Source organism: Lupinus angustifolius, chromosome LG04 (genome assembly GCF_001865875.1).
Source record: "Lupinus angustifolius cultivar Tanjil chromosome LG04, LupAngTanjil_v1.0, whole genome shotgun sequence".
Lineage (NCBI taxonomy): Eukaryota > Viridiplantae > Streptophyta > Magnoliopsida > Fabales > Fabaceae > Lupinus > Lupinus angustifolius.
This window is the reverse complement of record NC_032012.1, coordinates 10,486,625-10,509,250: the sequence shown is the minus strand read 5'-3', so window position 1 is coordinate 10,509,250 and position 22,626 is coordinate 10,486,625. Positions and strand designations below refer to the sequence as shown.

The window sequence follows — 22,626 nt, the reverse complement described above, 5'->3', positions numbered from 1 at the left end:
CTCAAGACTTTTTCTCTCATCAATTTTAGCAAGAATCTCTGAGTGTGTCAGCTTTTATTTTCTCTTTTTGCTTTCATAAATTCAAGAGGAAGGAAAGGAAGTGGTATCAAAGAAAAAGAAAAAGAAATTCCCTCATTTTAAAGTAAAGAAAAATATATATGAGATATACATGTTTTTTTGCACACTAATAAGTGGAAAATTGCTTAGGAATAGTTTAGTGAGAGTCACTAACGCATGAAACTTTAAAAATAATTGTATACATGTATAATCTTGTTAATTTTCTTACTTTTTTTAAACCAAAAATGCAGACACATATAATGTCTTTCTTGCATTCCGTGTTAGGATTGCAAAAAAAAAAAAAACAACCTGTGAGTACTTGTAAAAATATTCATAACGAGTACCTGTAACAATACTAGGTGAGAACAAGTTTTATGATATTCGCGTGAGTATCCATATATTTATAAATTTAGTTTTTTATTATTTTTTATACATTATAGTATTTTATTATTACTTTAGGATTATATATTTTATTATTATTTCATAATAAATTATAGTTATTTGCTATAATCATAAATTTATCATATAAATATCAAATTATTCATATAATAAGTACTTTTACATATTAATTATTATAAATATATAATTAAAATTAAAAATTCGTCGGGTATCCATAAATATTATGGGTTTGAGAACGAGAAATCACTATCTACACCCGCTTAACCATTATACTTTTAATATTTTTTATTTTGGGAATCATTTTTTATAGACCTTTCTTACCTCGACTTTTCTTTTTCATGTTTTCTATTGTCCAATTACGAAATTTTCAGTTTACTTTCCCTTATACAATACATGACCAGAAGATACTATTTATCAAAATTAGAACCAAATATATGAGACTCCAACAAAATAAGATTTGAAGATGGTATATATTTTTAATCTTATTCTTACAATTGAAAATATTTTTCTATGATTTAAACCAATAACCTCGAACTTTCAACCTTAGGTCAAGATTCACCCTAAAATGATAATATATAAAATGAGAGAAAAGTTGTACCTAGTAGCTGATTCACATGCACTTGCATTCTCCATCATTTTTTACATAAAGTTTTAATTCAGAAAAAGACATAGCTAGTGAACCTCTACAAAATCTTAGGCCTGATTTATAGTGGAATTTCCCTTTAATTTATTTTAAATATTAGTATTGGACATGTGTCAATTTAGGGTTGAATTTTCTTCAAAATTATATTATTAGACTAATTTTTTGTAAGATAATTATTAAATGTAAAAATAAATACATCACTAGAAAGATCTTCCGTTTTTTAAGAATGTAATATATATGCATTGATAGTGTAAAAATTTATGCATAGTCGATGTATCACCCACCATTCATTTGAATTACTTATATATAAAAGTCAACAATGATAAAAAATGAAAGGTGAAATAAATGTTTTATAACTAATTTTGCATTTGCATAAATTTATGTCTTTGTCACATGGTTAACCTCATGTTTCAATACTCAAATCTTAATCAATGTAACAATAAGTCGATAGTCGTGTAAAGTCTGATTGCGAACAAGAACTATGTACCTGTAACAATACTAGGTGAGAACAAGTTTTATGATATTCGCGTGAGTATCCATATATTTATAAATTTAGTTTTTTATTATTTTTTATACATTATAGTATTTTATTATTACTTTAGGATTATATATTTTATTATTATTTCATAATAAATTATAGTTATTTGCTATAATCATAAATTTATCATATAAATATCAAATTATTCATATAATAAGTACTTTTACATATTAATTATTATAAATATATAATTAAAATTAAAAATTCGTCGGGTATCCATAAATATTATGGGTTTGAGAACGAGAAATCACTATCTACACCCGCTTAACCATTATACTTTTAATATTTTTTATTTTGGGAATCATTTTTTATAGACCTTTCTTACCTCGACTTTTCTTTTTCATGTTTTCTATTGTCCAATTACGAAATTTTCAGTTTACTTTCCCTTATACAATACATGACCAGAAGATACTATTTATCAAAATTAGAACCAAATATATGAGACTCCAACAAAATAAGATTTGAAGATGGTATATATTTTTAATCTTATTCTTACAATTGAAAATATTTTTCTATGATTTAAACCAATAACCTCGAACTTTCAACCTTAGGTCAAGATTCACCCTAAAATGATAATATATAAAATGAGAGAAAAGTTGTACCTAGTAGCTGATTCACATGCACTTGCATTCTCCATCATTTTTTACATAAAGTTTTAATTCAGAAAAAGACATAGCTAGTGAACCTCTACAAAATCTTAGGCCTGATTTATAGTGGAATTTCCCTTTAATTTATTTTAAATATTAGTATTGGACATGTGTCAATTTAGGGTTGAATTTTCTTCAAAATTATATTATTAGACTAATTTTTTGTAAGATAATTATTAAATGTAAAAATAAATACATCACTAGAAAGATCTTCCGTTTTTTAAGAATGTAATATATATGCATTGATAGTGTAAAAATTTATGCATAGTCGATGTATCACCCACCATTCATTTGAATTACTTATATATAAAAGTCAACAATGATAAAAAATGAAAGGTGAAATAAATGTTTTATAACTAATTTTGCATTTGCATAAATTTATGTCTTTGTCACATGGTTAACCTCATGTTTCAATACTCAAATCTTAATCAATGTAACAATAAGTCGATAGTCGTGTAAAGTCTGATTGCGAACAAGAACTATCAGTTTACAGACCAGTTTCGGCTAAAGCCCCCTATCTTGAATTCCAGTTCCCTTGAATACTCCTCTATTATGCTAGGTTAAATGTCAAACGTTTGATTTCTAAAAATGATATTCGTTGGGAGAAATATGCATTCAGAAGGGGATTAGTTGTTTATTATATCCACACAAAAAACTGAATCAATAAAAATGAGATAAATGTGAAATTTAGGATAAAAGAAAAATATTAAGGAAGCAACAAGATTAATAGAAAGAATGTACTCAAAATTATATATAGTTCTTCTACTCAACATTTCACATGAAAAACACTATCCATTTTTTGTATCTTCACCTCAAAACCCTTCAAAAACTTGAGAAAAACTCTTCTCAAGAACACTCACTTCTTTCTTTCTTTCACTGCAATTCCTTCAACATGAAAATCTTTGACATGCATGTGTTTGCATGAGAGAAAGAAATAGAGTGAGAAACATGGCACTAGAAACAGTGTTATATCTACAACTATAACAACAACAACAACTTCTTTAACCTTGAAAAACAACAAGATCAAGAAGGGTCTATAATCACTTTTCTAGATACCCAAATAGAAAAGAAATATCCTTATGAAGAATCATCTATGTTAATGCCAAACAAGTTGTTAGATAGCTCAATAGCTTCTTCCATGGTTGCTAGGCCAAAGAGAACAAGAGTGAAAAGTAGAAGGAATAAGGAGGAACTAGAGAACCAAAGAATGATTCACATTACTGCTGAGCGAAACAGAAGAAAGCAAATGAATGAGTATCTTTCTGTTCTTCACTCTCTCATGCCTGAATCTTATGTCCAAAGGGTACTTGTTTGTTCCATTGTTTATGAGGAAAATAATTGGATAGTTTTAAGTAGATTATGATTATAAGCTAAACTAGCAAAGCTTGTTGATCCAATAACAAGTAATTTGGTCTCCTTAGATAAAGTTTCTAATTCTACTTGAAAAAATTTAAATGAATTTTTATGGATCGACCCGTGTTTTAGACAAAGTCTAATATAATTTTTGGATACCCGACTTTTGAAAAGTACTTCTAAAGGATATACTTACTCCCATTACTTGTTCTAAGTTTTGGTTTTGATTATTTTGGGTGAAGATAAAAAAATTTCCTTTCAAAAGTTTTATGAGAAACTTATGATATAAAATGTTTAAAAATAAATTAATTCAAATATGTTGTAGTATATATACTTGTGATTTTTGGTTTCTTGAAATGGGTGTGTTTGTTTTTTGATTGATAAATGCAGGTTGATCAAGCATCCATAGTTGGAGGGGCTATTAACTTTGTTAAGGAGCTTGAGCAGAGGCTGCAATTTCTTGGTGCTAAGAAAGAAAGTGTAGAAGGAAAATCTGATGCAATTACAAGCATTCCCTTCTCTGATTTTTTCACCTTTCCACAGTATTCAACAAGTGCTAGTTGCAGTGAAAATTCTCTAGCCATGAATGAGCAAGTGAATGAAGTTAAGTGTAGCATTGCTGATATAGAAGTGACAATGATGGAGACTCATGCAAATCTCAAAATAAGATCAAAGAAAAGGCCCAAGCAGCTTTTGAAGATAATCTCTAGTTTGCATGGAATGCATTTCACAATTTTGCATCTAAATGTTCATACCAGTGGGGAAATTGTGCTCTATTGTCTCAGTGTTAAGGTTTGTCTTTGGTGCTATTGCTTTTCACTTTTCAGGCACTTCTATTGAAAAATAAGCACTGAAAAGTGAAAGGGTGTTATTGAAAATTTGTTGCAGGTGGAAGATGATTGCAACTTGAGATCAGTGGATGAGATAGCTGCAGCTGTGTACCAAACTGTGAATAGGATTCAAGAAGAGGCAATGTTGAATAATTAAGATCTCAACTTCAACTAATTTGTTCCATTTTTTTGTTTAACTAGAGAGCTTATTGATGATGGATATTAGAGGTTGAACTTCTGCAGAAGTTGTTGTCTCGTGACCAAGAGATTACGGGTTCAAAATCTTCAGGCAACCTTTCTACTTATCGGAGTAAGATGATTGCATATATCTATCCTCCTAAGTTTCACCGAGTGGTTGCAACTGCTACTGATCCTTTGTTAATATACTAATTTAGCCTTTGATGTTGGTTCTCTTAATTCCTCCTCTGAGATTAGGGTGAAGGTTGTAGTGTATATGAGAAAATATCTTAGTTCTTTGTACTTTTCATAAATATGAGAAAAAACATTGAATCACAGGCTTAGCAATAATATATATAGGCCAAGATCATAAACAAACAAAAAACCAATAGGTTCTAAATTTATTAGCAATTTTCTTGCTATATATTTTCTCCATCTCTTCATGTCTTAGAACATCTTCAATAGTGCAACTTGCATACAATTGTTTTATATGTTCCACTATGCAATATCAATTTGCAACTTTTAAGCAATTTTCCACTCCAATGGTGAAACTTTATGCAACTCTAAATCATTAAATAAATTTATACTATTTGTGCGATTTTCGGTCCAACCAAAACTACTCTCAATGCAACTTTCACCTTATGTTTGCAATTTAGGGACCCAAAATTTTCTACACAGCCATTGCTTGTACAAGCAAAGCAACACTTGCAAGCAACTCAACTTAACCTAAGCTCACTCTAATCATGCAACTATCTAAGGTATGCAACCCTTAGGGATAAGGATCTTCCGAGTGACCGAGTAAAACATTACATGTGAAAGACAAATGATTATCTTATACTAGCCTGTGATTGTGCGAGTGCAAGTGATACGGAGTAGTCTTACATCGGCTTCATTGTATGATTGCATGTACCTGATGAGCTTTACTGGCTTCAGTGAATCAGTTAGGTCCACGATATCGAGTTTAGCCTGGTCCCCGAGAGAAAGAAAAAAGTTGAAAGTTTCAATGTTCCTGATAACACATGCGATATACGCCACCGGTGCTTCTTTTGCAAGGCCGTTACTACCATCATTATAAATTGATTTGCATCTACCATTAGATCTGTCACTAGCATCTTCTCTATAACCATGTTCATCATTCTCATGTCTACCGTTTAGAGAGGGGCCGTTGTGCGGTTCCATCCGATTCAAAAGAATGGTAAGTAGTCGAACGAGATGTGGAAGACAAAGTGGATCATATATCACATCTGCACCCAAACTGAAATAATAATGTAATGAGAATCGCATCCGAACAAATTTTAAGGAACAGTGATGAAGTAGTTTTATATCTCGGGGCAAATAATAATTTAAAGTTCAACTCTCACACAATATCTGGCATGATATCTTGAAGTTCACTTTCTGATGCAGATTCCCATGGCAGATGCATGCATTTTACCTGAGATATGTGGATCAGTTGAATCAACCACAGAATTTTCACACATATAATTCAGATTATATTTCCCTCTATCTATATAATTAAAAAATATTACGTTTAAAGAGAGTTGTCAAAGGTTGCCGACACCATCTACACTAGACAATTTTGATGTGAGGATTATATAAGCAAAAATCCAATAGATAGTAAATACAAATTCGGGCTCACCATGCTTGAATCTTGGTTTCCTTGTGGCATGTCAGTTTCGACATTCAGGTTGTTCAACTCCAAATTTAACTTCATGTTAGCTAATGTCGATAGGTCACCATCACTTAATATCACCTGTGAATAGACAACAACCGAACTCCAAGTTGACTAAATTTGACTAGTATATCGCCCAAGATTACCCATATAAAAAGAATCGACGTCGACTTTTGCTTGTTTAAATCGCACTCTGCTCTAAAGTATTCTAATGCAAACATATGCATGGATCATGGTCATCAAATAGTTTGATATACCTTGGAAGCTTTCACATGAGCTAGACATAATCCAACTAAGCCAACTCCTGAGCCAATCTGTTTCAACTTTCGAATATTAGGTAAGTTTATAATAAGAAAAGTCGAAAGGCATCTTAGACTGAAATGATTAAAATTTTAAAACAGAAAATCAAAATTTCGACTATTGCAAGGGAACAATTATATCTTAGAGCCACTTTGGTGAGTGGAGTTAATCGTATAATTGTCACATGTAACATGCAAGGAATATTCATGATTAGTTAATGTTAAAATTGCTACTAAAGTTAATAAGAAAAAACTCGTAAACATATAACTGACCTCAAAACATGATTTATTAGAAAACAATTCTGGATGAGAAAGTATTAACTCAGACAGAAACAAACTTGATGGCCATATGGAGCACCTACAGAACCAAAACAATACGAAATATAAGAAGTTAATGCGAGTTATACAAAGACTACCGATACACGTGGCATAGACATATTGATGGAAGAAATATTATAAGCTGTAGACAAATCCAATAATGCACAAATCAACTGTGTTGTTCGATTCAACAATCAACAAAGGGCAACCTTGAAAGGTTGTATTCTATATGCAAAATTTCAAGATATCGACTAGAAAGCATGGATGCGAATACGAGATATGTAAAGCACATGATACAGATATGTTGATATAGAAAAATATCATAAAAGAATCTAAAAGGTATCTAAGCATCTGATATGATGCATATCAAATACCGGTATTACAACCAATTTGAAGTATCTTTGCTTCATAAGATATCATGTATGAGCTTACCCGGTATCACCTTCAAGCATGTTTAGAGAACATTGCAACGGAAACACCAATACCCTTGAGTCTGAACAACTTCGATTTTCAGAACAGCCTAGTGGTACCAGTTAACAAGCAATGATAAGCTGAATGAAATACCATCATAAGAATCAATGGAGATAAATCACCTGAATTATGTACGACTAACCATCGGGGAAAAGAAATGAAATTCTCTTGCAGATTCTTGCATCTCTTTTGCCTAAACTACCATCCTAACAAACATGAGGGGAAAAATCTCAAACCTCAAAATCGACAATTTCCAACTGATTCTGTCCTCGAAATATTATAGTGTCGTCAGATAGATCCTTAGACATAATTTGTCACCAAATAAGTTCTTAAAGGATTTAACATGCCAATTCTAAGAACATAATTGGTGACAAAAAACTTTCAATTTAAGGGCATTTAAAAATCTTCGAAGGACGAAATCTTCGAAATGGCAATAACAAAATCTTTCGAGGACAAAATCGAGGGTTTACTCGAAAACAAAGGATGGAATAAAAAAACAACAGGGCCTGAAGAAAACCTTAAATGATGTCATGTATTGAGCATAAAGTTCATACAATTGGTCTAACACATAGCCATGATCCAACTCAATTTCAGTGATAAGTTTCTTCAGAAAACTTTTCAAGTAAGGAGCATAAAAATCAACCTGCATTTTCAGCACTAATCGATTAACTAAAACTTCAGCATTTCTAAATGAATCATTTCAATGCAATACTAAAAATATATAATTGAAGAAAAAAACAAAGTGGGTATATGAAAAAATTTACATGTTTAGAAAAACAATGGTCCCAGAGAAAGTTTTGAACTTGCTCTGTAATAGAGCCTCTTCCACACTCCTTGGCATGAGAAATGAGACAGTGAGAAGGTTCCATTGCTAGAATTGCAGAAATGAGATGTTGGTGGCAGTGAGGGAGAAACGGAACTAGGTGTTGCTCCGCCGCCATAGCTCCACCCTCTTCCACCGTGTAGGTGCAGTTATTGGCTTGAGTTTGGGCCTTGGCTAGTGGGTTAGGATATTACCCCATATTTGTGGGTCATTTTTGCACCATCCCATTTTTTCTATTCACACAATTTTTTTTTTAAAATTAAAAAATGAATTTATTATCTCGACAGTAAACCTTATACCACTAGACAGTAAACCAAGAAATTGTTGGTAGTTAGGGTTGAGTTTAAGGAGCCAAAAAAAGATAATGTTGTAATGGAGAATGTTGAATAGGGTTAAGGTTAAAACCCTATAAAAATATCTTTGGAAGTTATTTAAATGTATTTTTTTTGCAAGTTTTCCAAAAAATACATTTTCACAAGCTATTTTATGTTAACTTCTAGAAGTGAGGATGTGTTTGAGATCATTGCTCTCAAGTCATACAATAACCAATGCATGGTTTCAACATGAAGCTATTGGACATGCCCAATTTTGTTCTAAAACCATTCTCTTGAATACAAGCAAGAACAATTACACTTTTGTTATTATTCCTCAAAGACAAACCTAGTAAACGTCTTGTTTTTTATGATCAATATGGTATAAAACCTTTAATTTCTCTTATTTAGAGTGGGTATTGAACCCATCTATTTATCTTTCTGCTTATTAATTTTGGGATTTATGTGTATGAGTACCATTTGTTTTCTTATCTACTTCTTTCTTTTTTAATAAATATAGTTGCTAATAAAAAAAATATGACATAGAAGTCATGCTAAACATATTTTATATTTTAAGTGCTTATGAATATGATGGCATTCTTTAATAGTAAAAGTGTAATGTGTCCTATTTTTAGCAAGTAATTCTTTCTAGGCACATAAATCATCAAAATGAGTTTTGTTTCTCACAATAGCTTCTTTGCAAGTTGCAACTTTCTTTGTTTATATGAATATGAGTAATATCTATACACAGTCATTGTATATATTTATACATAGAAATCATCAACTTACTTTTTCTAAAGAGTCAATCATGATTAAATATAAATAGAAGATGATACAATAACAATGTATAAAGCTCAGTCAATCGGTGCATACATTTAACAATAGCCTTTGATACTGAATTAGAAAATAACTTAGCACACTTCTTAGTTTAGACCAACCAAAAACATGAGCTGAGACATTATCTAACAACAAAAGGAATAAAACATTCTATCCCATCAAATGTTTTCACAATAGGTGTTGTAGCTTAACAAAATTCAACAGTATTAATCTGAAGTTCAATGCATTATTAACCACTTTTCAGCTTTCACAAGTTGCTGTATGAACAATGAACCAGGTATCAAAATTGAGCACATGTATTGAATTGCTGCAAATCATAAACAAAACATAAATGTGGAAACTAGAAAGAGTAAGAAAACTATACACGCGTAATTAAAAGTACTTCGAAAACAGTCCTTTATCAAGAAATTTTATGGATTTCATGTCGGACTCACTAAATCACATAGATCTACCTTCGATTTATTGAATCCGATATGAAACATATCAAATAATATAGTCCGTGTCGAAAAGAGTGTTGAAAAAAGTATGTTTCTCAAGTCACAATTGATAGTGTAAAACAATGAAGTATTTCATCATCACAGTTATCATATAAATGAATGCAAGTTGTGATTTTCTCTATAATTTCAGCAAGAGTTTTATGATCTTCATAGTTCCCAATATCACTTAACTCAACATGCAGATGCTAGATGAGAAATCACTTTATCCTAGGATTTCACCTTCACACTCAAAATTCAAGTATAAAGCACGAGAACGACTTTGCTATTGTATTTTCAGTTAGAAACAATTTGGATGTTACAAAAAGGCCAGTAACAGTTTCACACACAAAATATATAATTTCTTCTTGAAATAATGATAGACCTACTAACATATTTCAGCAGATGGCTATAGAATTGACAGTGATACTGCAGCCGAACGAAGTTTTACACCGACGCTATCCCACTTGGACTGAGGTGCAGTTGCTCCAGCAATAATTGCCTACAGATAAACAACAACCAAGCCTTAGTCAAACTAGTCGGGGTCAGGTAATAACGGCCTAGAGATTAGAGAATATAAATCAGATTTTAATTTTCTATGATTTATGTCGATAAAAATAAGAAAATGTATAGAAGATATGTTTAGCCACTACATTTGATGAAATATGTGCTTTATTGGTACTATGATTCTTTCTTGGTATTGTTCACATGGTTGATATGAATGGATAAGTAATATCAGAAAAATGCATGTAATACTAATAACACAAACCTTTCCCCTGCTAACACCAACTACCATTGCTATGTGTTGTTCGCCTCTCCCGAATTCATAGAAATAGTAAGTCCTGAAATTAGAAAAAGATTATGGATGATACATTAGGTGATTGAATTGAAATTTTTTAAATTAGTTGATCAACTAGCTGATAATTGGAAAATTATGTAAAAGGGATTATATGCCTTAAGTCATTCCGGCCGACTAATCTAATCAGGCCTATAAGCCCCCAAGGTTGTTGCCAAACACACACATAGTATCCAAACTGCATTTGAAATCAAACTCACCTAAAACCATCCTCTTCCTTTACTTTTATTGATCGAGCCGAATAAATTGTTGCTCCTCCTGCAAGTCCAACATGAACAGACTTACACCGAAAACAAAGAAATAGGAGTAAACAGAAAGGGAAAGAGTTAAAGTCATGTCATTTCTGTAACTTAATGTTGGGAAATAACGACCTATACCAAAAAGCTAGAACAAAATTATCTACTAGCAGATAGAAACAAAAACAACATAGAATCCAAAAATAAAATGCACCTGGAATAAATATTTTTGCTGCATCCTTCAAGGAGCCTAATGCAGTTATATCCTGAGCCTGCTCTAATCAATGAAGAAGATCAAGTTCCTTGACGACTTCACATTGAGAATCAAGAAAGTTCACAAAACGTAAGAGAAGTTTACCTCTAAAAAGGTGATTTTAAGTTGATTGGTTGTCCGAGTAACAACATTCAGAACCTCAGATCTGCTTCAACCAAAATAAATATAGTTACAACACCCAAGTCTTAATACCATTAGTTGGGGTCGATTACATGGAATGTTATAATGCTCTATTCTAAAATAATTTTAGTTAATAAGTTATTAACAATAAGTATAACAATACACTCTTCCTATAATTACTTTCAGTAAAATACAATAAAATACTAATTTGTGTCTTATTATTGTAAAAAGTTATGCACTATTGCAGCACCAATTTACCATGGCCTGCAACTTCTCTAAAAAAAACTCAAGCCCTGAACATATTGTTGAACTCGTAGTTCTTCAATGGATACTAACTGTGATGCATATCTAGCTAGTCTCATCAACTGGTATTGGTCAGTTCATGCAACTAGTTACATATGCACCACACTTGGTAATCACTAAGGAGCAACATGATACAATTTATTGATGGCTTAAAAGAGTTTGTGTTTAGGGCAGTTGCGCAGCATGGTTATATTACTTATTTATGAGCATGGTTTTAAATTGTTTGATATTAGTTGTGTCGCAATTACCACAATTGAGAATAATTGCAGGAAATCAAGGCTGCAATTGCGATCGCAATGTGCAAAGACTACACCAACAAGGCGTTGGTCTAGTGGTGTAAGGCCTCACTGGATTCCCAAGGTCGAGGGTTCGATTCCTGGGAGCGACACTTGTTAGGAGGGGTAGGCACGAACCCCGAAAGGGATTAGTTCCTTACTCAAAAAGGTGAGGGATACCCTTGGTAGTACCCAAAAAAATGTGTGAAGACTACCAAAATTGTAATATCGCAGATGGACCACAATTTAAAACCCGACTTATGAGTAAACCTTGAACATGTCTTCAGCAAGAGGTTTTGAGTTTTGACATGTATATAAGTGCATAGCAAGAAAAATGAAAATAGGAAGTTGGGAGTTAAATGTTGAAAATAAAAATACCCATCAACAGATGCAAACCGTGCTGCAAAAGTCTTCGGCTTTGCCTTGTCTCCATAAAGGGACAGTCCAGCATTATAATCCTACAAGCAATGATATATCAGCTAACTAAATTCAGAATTTCATAACTTAGTTTGTATATGGATTAGCCATAAGAAAAGATTATATCAATACTCCAATATATGCATAATTGATTATATAGAATCAACTTCATGTTTGGATATGTTTACCCAAAAAAATATTTGAAGATAATGTGTTTCATATGGATTGTGCAACAACAAAAAAAATCCCTTCATGCAGTACGTGGTTGTCCCTTCCAATAAGCGTCACTCCCAGAAATCGAACCCTTAACCTTTTGATCATTCTGGAGATCTAGCAGAGCCTTACACCACTCGACAAAGGCCCTTGTTGGTTGCTGAGCCATAGTTGAAGACTAATAATGTTTAAAAAATGCAGTTATCTATCAACTTTGTTAGAAGTTATTGGTATGTCAGTAAAATTCTTAACTACAATTTAATTAACAATATTTGCTTCATAGGTAATTTTGAAGGCTGAAATGTAACTAAACATAACTACACACCAAATTTTGATGGAAAATTAAATCAAAATATGTACTTTAAAAGTTATTAAGGCACTGCTTAGTTAACTTCATTTTTTTGCACACTTTAGAAAATCACTTAATTTATTTACCTCAGGTTCTGTGATGTCCTGAAACTCTGGTGGGACTCGAATGGCAAAACCATCACCATAGAATTGAAACCAAGATTTGGTGTTTTCAATGGAGGAAAGAAGAGATTTTGAAGGCAAAACTTGAGCTGAAGATTGCTCTACTGAGAGTTGAGGATAAAGGGTAATGCAGAGAAGTGAAGTATGGAAAAAAAATTGTCTTTTTGATATTGAAACTATGGGTTTTGAGTTGAAAGATAAAGGTTTAGGAATGGTGGGGTTATGGTTTTGGACATGTTTTAAACTCATAGAACTAAGAAAATGGCAGAAAAGAACGGCCATGGAAGAGTTATCATGACCATTACACTCTATGGATATGGTACATTTACTTAGGATATTCAACATTTTTCAATGCCATGAGGGGTGTTAAAGTCATTTCATTAAGTACATATGAAGATAACTTTTTAAAGGTTTGATTGCTTTATAGTTCATGGATCTGTGAGTAAATTGAAATTGGTACTGAAATTTAAATGTTTATAATTCAATCCTAAACTTAAAAAAAATACTATAATTGAGTCCCTTGCACATAATTCATTATGATTTTGTTGTTTTGTTGTTAGGATTTCATTAAAGAGTTTAAAATTTGTACACCGACAGTTTTTACACTGTCAGCACATCATTCACCATTCAATTGTATTACTTTTATTATTTCAAAGTCAATGGTAATTAATAAATCAACGGTGGATGATTGACTGACAGTGTAAAAATATTTATACTCTCAGTTTATACATATTAAATCATTCATTAAATATCCCTTTCACTTGTGTATCTATGCCACCTAAACTTTTTTTTTTGGAAAATTCAAGTAATTTTTTTATACATTATAGACACCTCTAAACACATGTATATATAAAAATATGAGGAACTCATTTACAATTTTTATAGATTTATGATCAAATTATACAATTAAACAAAGTTCAATCACCCATTTAAAAATTCTTATAAATTTATGACTTGCAGAATAATTAGACCAATTTTAAAGACAGAACCAAATACAATACAAGCCACCAAAATTGAAACCTTTCTTCTTTTGCAACCTTTTAAACAAGCCACCAACCTTTCCTCTTGTGCCTAGCTACATTATACAACCTTTTAAAATTTCATTTTGCCTTTTTATTATGTTATAAATGGAAATGTCACATTAGTTAGATAAATGTTAGTATTCTATTATGCTTACATTGACTTGATGTGTTTTTTTTTATGTTAATCTGATATTGATTTTATATATTGTATCATGGCCATATTGTGTCTTATAGTTTAAGAATTTGTTGTGTCCCCATATGTATGTGTCTGTCTGTGCTTCCTAGGTGCTTAGTTCTGTGTTTCTAACATGGGAAAGTGAAAAGCACTAGGATTTATGTTATGCTCCCGACAACTAAGGGTTTGTTTGTGAGTTTGGTTTTGGAGGGGAAGGAAGAGAAAATGAAGGGCTTGAGAGGCATCTCACAGTGTATTTCATGGCTCGCAAACAGACCCTAAATGAAATAGTAAGCTGATCTTTTGATATAACATGGCTGCAGAGTAAAGCTGATGCTTGAGTAGCTTACCAAGTTTTGGAGCATTGGTATCCTTCTTGGAAGAGTGAAACAACAATGGTATTGTGGTTCTTGTCATGAGTCAAAATGGAGAAGCAGACACTGACGATCCAGCTTTTGTGCGAGCCGATGGAGAAAATGTCCTCGATGCCACAGTATCAGAGAATCTTCCAGGTACCTCCTACCATTCATTACAATGCTTTTATGTGCTCTATCACCTGATGGACTCAAAATACTTCCTAGACCGGCTTAGGAGGTTTTCGCTAACAAACAAATTTGTGTGGATTGCTCATTGTCATCTGTAGAGAAAGTTTGACTGAACTAACTTTGATACGAAGATATCATAACATTGCATCGTATAAAGACGTAAAACACGAATGCAATTGTTGATTGAAATGGCATTTTTGGCTGACAAAACTAATGGAGACTATGAGAGGGATTTTCAGAGTCCTACGGTGAGAAACCAGAATTTGTTATTTAAGATATGTGGAAATGTGAATCATTTATCAGCATAGGTTCTGAATTGCCTTTGATAGAAGCAAGCCATATTGTGACTTCCATCCTCTGATTTCACCTTTTTAGGATACTGGTTGTTTGGATCAATATTTTAAAAAAAAATTCCATTTAAATTATCATTTGAAGCAGCAGCGTCCTTTCAGATCTGTCGATATGATACCATGAGGCGTGCCGAATGCGAGCTCAAAGTTTGCAAGTGATATCTGCATACTTCTTATAAACGAGGCAACAGGTTCCTGACTTATAAATCCCTATTCTTCTAGCAATACAATCTTGCAAAGTTCCCAAAGGAGATGGAAAAGCACAAATTTATAGTTCATTCCCCACCTAACTTTCATTAGAAAAAAGACAGGCACATTGAAGAAGTCCAACTCCAAACGGTCCGTGCTCTGCTGCAATCAAGCCTTTGTTTGCGACCTGTGAATTTAATGAGCTAATGCACCAAACCTAATGATTGAGCAATCATGACATGCTTAACCATTGTGGATACATTTTAGAAGACGTTTACTTGTGCCATAATATTCATATAAGCAATGGTCGGGTTACAAGCAGAGGGCCTGACACACACAAAAGATTCTTTTGATTGCAACCGAGGGCTTGAGTGCTTAAGTTCAGAAATTGACCTTGTCATCAGAGGTATTGGACTATTAGCCAAAGGAAAATGTTGCTGGATCATTGAACTAGGGAAAGTAGTCTATTTTTGTTCTTGTCTTGAAATACATGTACATAAAGATAAAGTAAGTGAGTCTCCGAGCTAAATGTATACGACTTACATATGGTGTTTAAAATTTGATGTCAAGTACTCTTAACCAGACCCTAAAATGTGCAATAAGAAGTCAACTAGCATGAGCCATCTTCATTATATTTTATGCATAGTAACCATGCAGTGTGCCTATATAAATTTGATGGTATTTAAAGGCAGGCAAGGCGTGACGGATGAAGAGTTAGTGCCATCAACTTGGGAAAGAAGTGTGGCCCAGCCAGCGAAAGAAGGAAGTCAGGATACCTGAAATCATATCTTGAAGAATCAAACTTTTCTCTGCAATCTTACAAAACAGTGACTTCGTTGAGGCATCAACTTTGGCCTTGAGAATGTTGTTCTCCCTTTTAAGCTGTAAAATTAAGTGTAACAAAGTGAAATTTATATTTACATGTAATCATTTTAGTATTGTAATAAATAAGGACCTCTAAGTCGCATATAAACAGCCATAAAAAGTATGTCACTAGAGGTCGGCTAGTGATGAAGGTCAACTATCAGTATGGGTTGTTTAAGGAAGTAACCTTATAACCAAAAAGGGCGTTCAAAGTGACTGAATCTGAGACAGTATTATCTACCAGTGAAAGAAAGATTCTAGTACATGTTTCCATTACCTCATTAACAGTAGATGTGAGATTTTCCAAGGCTTCTTGTAGTGAGGATATAGTCTGTAAGGTAAGATCTTCTATTTCTGACTCCTCTTCAACTGACAGGGGATCAAAGAGAATGCCCTCTAGTATGAACAATTTCTCTAGTAACTTCACATCTTCAACATTCAATCTTTCCCCCAACTGCATCAACAGAAGTCTCATTGTGAGTTCTATAAGTAATAACAAAGATGCATAATGGATTCTGCAGTAAAATTCTCACTTTGTTCAAAATTCTAGCACATGACCCGTCACCAGGTGGAGAAGGGTTGGATACTATGTCAGATTTTTCTCCACAGGAACTGATATGAGGTGAGTCTTTTATGGAAGCTGTGTCGTATTTCTCTTCACAGAAACTGACATGAGCTGATGCCTTTATAGAAACTGTATCAGATTTGTCTTCGCAATAACAGACATGAGGTGACGCCTTTATATGCTTTGCCCTGCTCACAACACCATATCCCAAAATGGAACAAGGATATCAGTCGAATGTACCAAAAAACCTACTTTCCTTGCAAGATAATGTCACTATCAAAATTATCAACAATTCAGTGTTACTACCCTCGCGGCCTATTTAATCTCAGTAATATGAACAGACTGTACTCATTTCTGGGCAAGTTAGCAGTTCTATTATAGCCAACTTAATGAACTTACTTTTTTATTTTCAAGTTAAAACCTTTGATTTCTAAATGTCGGGGAAAGAAAAAAGTAAGACTATGCTTCACATGGATTCATGGATGACTTGCCTTGCACCAAAACGGAAAGTGGACAGACTCTCAGATGCATTAAAAGCACTGGGGGAGCAACAACAGAGTAATGCAGTTCTAGCATTTCCTCCCTGTCAATAACAAATAGTAAATACCATATCTAGGATACTGATTTGCTGAATAAAAAGTAATGTGATGGACTAGAGGGGGCAGGGGAGAAACTAACAAGTGCATCTTGAAGAATTCGGGTGAGCTTGGAATCGCGATAAGGAATATGGCCTGCTTTTCCTTGCATACTACATGTAAGAGAATTGACTACATTCCCAAGAGCAGACAAGGATTTGTTAATGGCCTTGGCTTCTTCTAGAACTCTTCCCTCAGCACCTGTTTTCTCCACTTTCTCAGACCCCGCCAAGTCCACAAGAATTAGTTTTCCGGACCTCGTCCTGTTCACACTCTCTGTTTAAAAATGATTTATAAGCAATACCAAAGAGATATATAAAGAAAATACTCAATACCTTTTATCTCTTGAAAATTCTTGTTGGATTGTGAATATATAAACACAATGACTTCTGCTGCTGGCCATGTTCATCTCTACATGTGTTATGTTAAGGATGGCTGTAGAATGCAAGTGGCCTTACTACCTCTACTTTTCCTGCCTCAAGAAAACCGGGAATTTACCTAATCTATTATGTAATTTTAACCACAAATGGAAAGTACTGAATAAAGGACAAAAGGAGTCAAAGCAGGATACGGGTCTGACCAACTGCTCGGTTAGCTATCCCGCTCTACATATTTGAGATCAGAATTAGACACAAAAATACATTGTATCAAACTGAAACGTGGTACTCATGTTATTTTCTTACATATAGGCTTTGAAATGCTTCAGCAGGGTCCCGAACAGTGATCTGAAAAGAATCTTGTTAGTACTATACGACATCAATTGGATAAGAACTGTGAATTATTTTTCTTTCTTAAAATGAATAATCTTGTAACGTACAACAAAGGGTTAATTGCATATAAAGTAGAAAATAATTCCACTCTGCTCTACTAGCTGAATCAGCTCATATGCTCAACTGTTAGTACTTAGCAGCCTTAGCTGCTTTAATTTAAAGCATGAGCACATATGTATGCATGAGCTTGAGTTTATTCTTTACCTACGTGATTGAATGTGAGGGCATAACTGGGCCTGGGATTCAAGTTTTGAAATTGAACGTAGCAAAATAAAGAAATACTTGAGGAAAGGAGAGTAAGCAAGAGTAGCTGTGATGAGTTGTTAGAGGCTTGGGGAGGGAATGCATTTTGGTAGTGAGTTCAATATTTTGCGGGCAGTGGGCAGAGAGTGCTTCAGGCATTACAGGGTTCTTCCTTGTAATACATTTTCAATAAATAATACATCTATTTCCTTAGTCAAATTTTCTGGCTCCTAACAACCTAATTGCACACAACAAAGTAACTTCAGAATGAAAGAATAATTATAATGAATTGAGAAATAAAGTTCCCAGAGAAGCACTCACCTCTGTCACGCCGGGTAAAAATATTCCCCGTGATTTACTCTCATTAATCTGTAAATTGTCTTTCGATAAATCGAAAAGGTCCCTATATAAGAAGATAGAGTTATTTGAAGTTAAACTACATCCCAATTCACATCAAAACTATATGTTGCATCAAAGCTAACACAATTGCCATTCAGAAACTACTACGTTACACCCCAAGTTTAACCACTATGTTACCTTACTTTTTCCATGTAGATTTCAACCTGGACAAGTTACAAAGAAAATTAGAGACATGACTTACTGCAACTAGATGATTTTGTAGTTACATGCTAGTTTTAATTAATAAGTGTCTCGGTACCATTGACAGTTTGATTGAATATGTCATTTCTTCTTCTGAAAGATTTATGGAATCAAAAAGTTCCTTTACAACTCTTGGAAGCAAGCCCTTCTTCTGCTCATCACATTCTAGGATACCAGGACCCTGCATCACAAAAGCAGTCATTTGTGATGCTGAACTTTAGGTTCTATGATCATCTTAGTACACTTTGAATGTGATAATATTTCACCTCCATACTATATGTCTTCCCAGCTCCAGTCTGCAAATGATTGTAGAAAAGGAGTCTTAATTAGATTCAAATGAATTCACAATTGTGTTGACAAATTCTTTTGAAATGAAAATAATAGTGTCTGCCCCTTCCTATGAAAAACAATGTGTAGTTTATGCTCTTAAGTCAATAGTAAAAAACTAAAGATTAACAAGTGAAGAGGACTTTTCTGAATATCTTTGATATTTTCGTAATAATTAGAAACTTGATTCACTGTTAAGAGTGGAACTGTCAATTAAACAGCATTGGAGATTTGGAGATTTCAAAAAAAATCTTAGTAAATATTTACAAGGGGAATGCTTAGTTTTTGAATCATGAGAAGTTTCCTAAATTCCAGATTAGCTAGCATGAAATTCCACATGGATACACTGAACTAAAACTTCTAATGTTTCATCTACACATTTAATCCCCCCTCTAATATAACCTATATTAATTGAAAAGAGGCGCTTCTTGGCTAATGCTGGTAGGGAATAGGGATCATATTCATATAGTTCAGAGTATGACGCAACATATCTTACTTTTTTCAAAATTCCTAACACAGTAGCTGTCATCTCTAGGAGAAAAACTACACATAATGATTCATGCATAACATGGCTACTTGAAGATATGTGCATATATACTTTTCAAAGCTTAATACAAAGAATCAAAAGGCTCTTGGCAAATCAGCTCCAAGTTATGATATCTTACCTGGCCATAAGTGATAATTGTTCCATTAATTGCATTAGCAGCATCTGTTTCATTGATGGCAATGCATATAAAGTTGAAAGCATGATATCAATAAAAAATTAAATCTACAGCTACGGCAAGTCATATTTTCCCAAACTAAGTTATTGAGAAACAAACATCTCAGATTCTTTTAAAGAAAATGCAGGACCATGCATAAACATATTATAGCATTAAACAAACACTTAGGATAAAAAACTGACGCACTATTTGACTAAGGAAACAAAAACCATTGAAATTAAGCGAGATTCGAATATTTGTTGCATTGATCTTAATGTATAAATTTATAGTAAGAATTCTGAACTTGTACCTCTAACAATAGGAAGAGCTAGGAACTGATAGACATCGGCTTGCTCGGATTTCTCATAGAATACTCTATCAAAGCTAAACATCGATTCTTCATCCTTCTCGTCCTGACCAAAATTAATTCAATTTTATAAGACATAAATCGTAGAGAAAAGAATGTATACGCTGACGGTGTAAGAGTTTTTTATACTATCATAACATCGTCCACCATTCATTTTTAATCATGATTGACTTTTAAACATATAATACAAATGAATTGTGAACGATATAATAACTGTGTATAGATATTACACTATAAACTGTAATGTACTAGTTTTTTTGTAGTGATGAATTTCACAGCTCTGAATTTAACAACAACGAAAATAAATAAAACAAAAGAAAAATTTAATAGATGCTTCATCTGAGAAATCAAAACCTTGAAAATGAAAGTTTCGGAATCAATGCAGCGAATGCAAACAGAATCATCGCCATGTGGCTTCTCTTTCGAAGTCAAAGGCCTGAAACGAACACAAACTGTAATGTTTGACATGATTTCTGCACCGTAAGTTTTGCTTTCTCTCGATTTCTTGATTTCAAACCTGCAACTGAAAGAGATCAAAGTGTACACTAAAATTCGCATTAGACATTTCAATTTTGAAGTTTCCAGTTCATTTTGATTGTGTTCGAAGTGGAATATCTCGAAGCTTGGTAGTTCACACCGTTGATGATGAAGTTCCAAGTTTGAAATGGGAGCAAGGTTGCATTCAAATGAACTTTGATGGCGCCAACCAACTTGAAATGATGTTTTTATATATATCAGAATTTCTAATCCAACCATATATAGAGACTCAAAAACACCTATAATAATACTTTTATTCCTCACATTATTATTATATTTTTATCCTTAAAAATATATTAAAAAGTACAATTGTTCTATTCAGTGTTAGAGATGCGTCTGACTCATAGATGACATCTTTTCTCCTCCTAAAAAATGTATTAGTGTTAACTGATTGATCAGAAAAATATTTAATTATTAAAATTTTAATTTAAATATATTTTCTCAACTAATCACACACATGAGTGTCACACTTTTGTAAGAGCAATAATCTTGTTAGTAGTTTTGTAGAGATATATTTACACTAAACTTAAGTTACACTGGTTATATCTTACATTTAATCTCATTCATTTATTTTTTTTTTAATCCAATGTACCAAAGAAACAACAAGAGAAAAAAAAATTGAATCTTATATAACTTTTACGTTTCATATCTTTGGATATAATAATTAAATAGGTTATAATCTCAAAACAATATTAAATAAATAAAATATTTAATAAAAATAAATACATTAATATGAGTTAATATTAGAATATCCTAATATATATTTGCACCCATAAATATTATTGTAAGAATCTATTATGTGTATTATTGTAAGAATCAACCAATGACAAAATATGTAAGAATCATTATTGTATCAACCTAATCATGAATCTAAATTAGACTAGATTAGTATAGGATAAATTATAAATTAGAAAAGAAAGAAGAATCATGAGTTACTAATCAATAATATTATTCTAATTTTTTGTCATTCATCTTATTCTATAGAATCATTTATCATTTATTCGTCAATGTCCAAATGATGATAAGAGTTACTTCACATTTAATTCAAGAATAAAAAGTTGTAATTACATAAATTGTTATATTTTTATTAGGTATGTTCTTCACCCTAATTATATAAGTTACATAATGAAAAATAAGCCAAAAGAATAAGGAGATAAATTTTGCACAATAAGAGACCAAAATTGCACATCATCACATTAGGGCTGACATAAGTCAACTTGGAACGTGTTAAAGCTTTATCTTTACACATTCTAAATATTAGTCGGGTCATTTTTTGAACTCAGACTCAGCCCTAAACCCGGAGCTAACCCTACCTCTAAATATCGATTTGGTCAACCTTTTAAACTAATCTTAGGCTCGACTAAATATCATACATACTCAATTTAGATAAAGTATACTCATGTTATTTATTATTATAAATATGTAATTTGATATATAAAATGATATTCGTATATATTTTGAATCATCTTTATATGATAAAAAATTTAGAGAATCAATAATATTTTCGACCAAAAAATATTATTACTTTGAACATATTTAAATAAAGACACATACAAATATGATGAATAAATAATGATATGGTTGAAGCCGGATTATGCTTGGTGATCATAAATATTGATCGGATCTAATATTTGAACTCAACTCGACCTAGACCCAATCCCCAATCATAATCAGACATTAGGATGAGCAGGTACGGTAAACTCGTGTTCACCCCTACTTCACAACA

At 32.5% G+C, this 22,626-nt stretch overlaps 4 protein-coding genes across 16 annotated transcripts; 1 reads left to right on the top strand and 3 right to left on the bottom strand.

The window, feature by feature from the left end:
- Nucleotides 3,084–4,910, top strand: LOC109345793 (transcription factor bHLH94-like). Its single transcript, XM_019585000.1, has 3 exons — nucleotides 3,084–3,587; nucleotides 4,028–4,429; nucleotides 4,526–4,910. The coding sequence occupies exons 1-3, from the start codon at nucleotides 3,378–3,380 to the stop codon at nucleotides 4,622–4,624; spliced, it is 711 nt and encodes a 236-aa protein (XP_019440545.1). The 5' UTR covers nucleotides 3,084–3,377; the 3' UTR covers nucleotides 4,625–4,910.
- LOC109345791 (protein-lysine N-methyltransferase EEF2KMT) lies at nucleotides 5,024–8,436 on the bottom strand. 3 transcript variants are annotated; one of them, XM_019584993.1, is made up of 10 exons: nucleotides 8,166–8,436; nucleotides 7,919–8,044; nucleotides 7,544–7,607; nucleotides 7,363–7,450; nucleotides 6,886–6,970; nucleotides 6,571–6,627; nucleotides 6,281–6,394; nucleotides 6,006–6,076; nucleotides 5,769–5,899; nucleotides 5,024–5,711 (listed from the first exon to the last, which is right to left on the bottom strand). In XM_019584993.1, the coding sequence occupies exons 1-10, from the start codon at nucleotides 8,340–8,342 to the stop codon at nucleotides 5,482–5,484; spliced, it is 1,143 nt and encodes a 380-aa protein (XP_019440538.1). In that variant the 5' UTR covers nucleotides 8,343–8,436; the 3' UTR covers nucleotides 5,024–5,481. The 3 variants fall into 3 exon arrangements, with proteins under 3 accessions (XP_019440538.1, XP_019440539.1, XP_019440537.1); XM_019584994.1 differs by having other exon boundaries at nucleotides 5,024–5,703; nucleotides 5,797–5,899; XM_019584992.1 differs by having other exon boundaries at nucleotides 5,024–5,899.
- LOC109345792 lies at nucleotides 9,413–13,337 on the bottom strand. 8 transcript variants are annotated; one of them, XR_002107446.1, is made up of 9 exons: nucleotides 12,975–13,337; nucleotides 12,288–12,367; nucleotides 11,296–11,356; nucleotides 11,152–11,209; nucleotides 10,902–10,959; nucleotides 10,615–10,687; nucleotides 10,231–10,347; nucleotides 9,626–9,679; nucleotides 9,413–9,546 (listed from the first exon to the last, which is right to left on the bottom strand). XR_002107446.1 is itself a non-coding variant. In XM_019584999.1 (8 exons), the coding sequence occupies exons 1-7, from the start codon at nucleotides 13,290–13,292 to the stop codon at nucleotides 10,255–10,257; spliced, it is 741 nt and encodes a 246-aa protein (XP_019440544.1). In that variant the 5' UTR covers nucleotides 13,293–13,337; the 3' UTR covers nucleotides 9,423–9,679; nucleotides 10,213–10,254. The 8 variants fall into 8 exon arrangements, 4 of the variants coding, with proteins under 4 accessions (XP_019440544.1, XP_019440541.1, XP_019440540.1 ...); XR_002107444.1 differs by having other exon boundaries at nucleotides 10,235–10,347; XR_002107447.1 differs by having other exon boundaries at nucleotides 10,239–10,347.
- LOC109345790 (kinesin-like protein KIN-1) lies at nucleotides 15,115–21,059 on the bottom strand. Of its 4 annotated transcripts, none has more exons than XM_019584988.1 (16): nucleotides 20,927–21,059; nucleotides 20,718–20,886; nucleotides 20,307–20,409; nucleotides 19,961–20,004; nucleotides 19,235–19,264; nucleotides 19,027–19,149; nucleotides 18,906–18,931; nucleotides 18,690–18,771; nucleotides 18,039–18,080; nucleotides 17,927–17,960; nucleotides 17,691–17,766; nucleotides 17,399–17,618; nucleotides 17,212–17,303; nucleotides 16,689–16,908; nucleotides 16,433–16,609; nucleotides 15,115–16,173 (listed from the first exon to the last, which is right to left on the bottom strand). In XM_019584988.1, exons 2-16 carry the CDS (start codon nucleotides 20,829–20,831, stop codon nucleotides 16,015–16,017), a joined length of 1,542 nt encoding a protein of 513 aa, XP_019440533.1. In that variant the 5' UTR covers nucleotides 20,832–20,886; nucleotides 20,927–21,059; the 3' UTR covers nucleotides 15,115–16,014. The 4 variants fall into 4 exon arrangements, with proteins under 4 accessions (XP_019440533.1, XP_019440534.1, XP_019440535.1 ...); XM_019584989.1 differs by having other exon boundaries at nucleotides 21,001–21,043; XM_019584991.1 differs by lacking the exons at nucleotides 19,961–20,004; nucleotides 20,718–20,886; nucleotides 20,927–21,059 and having other exon boundaries at nucleotides 15,120–16,173; nucleotides 20,307–20,410.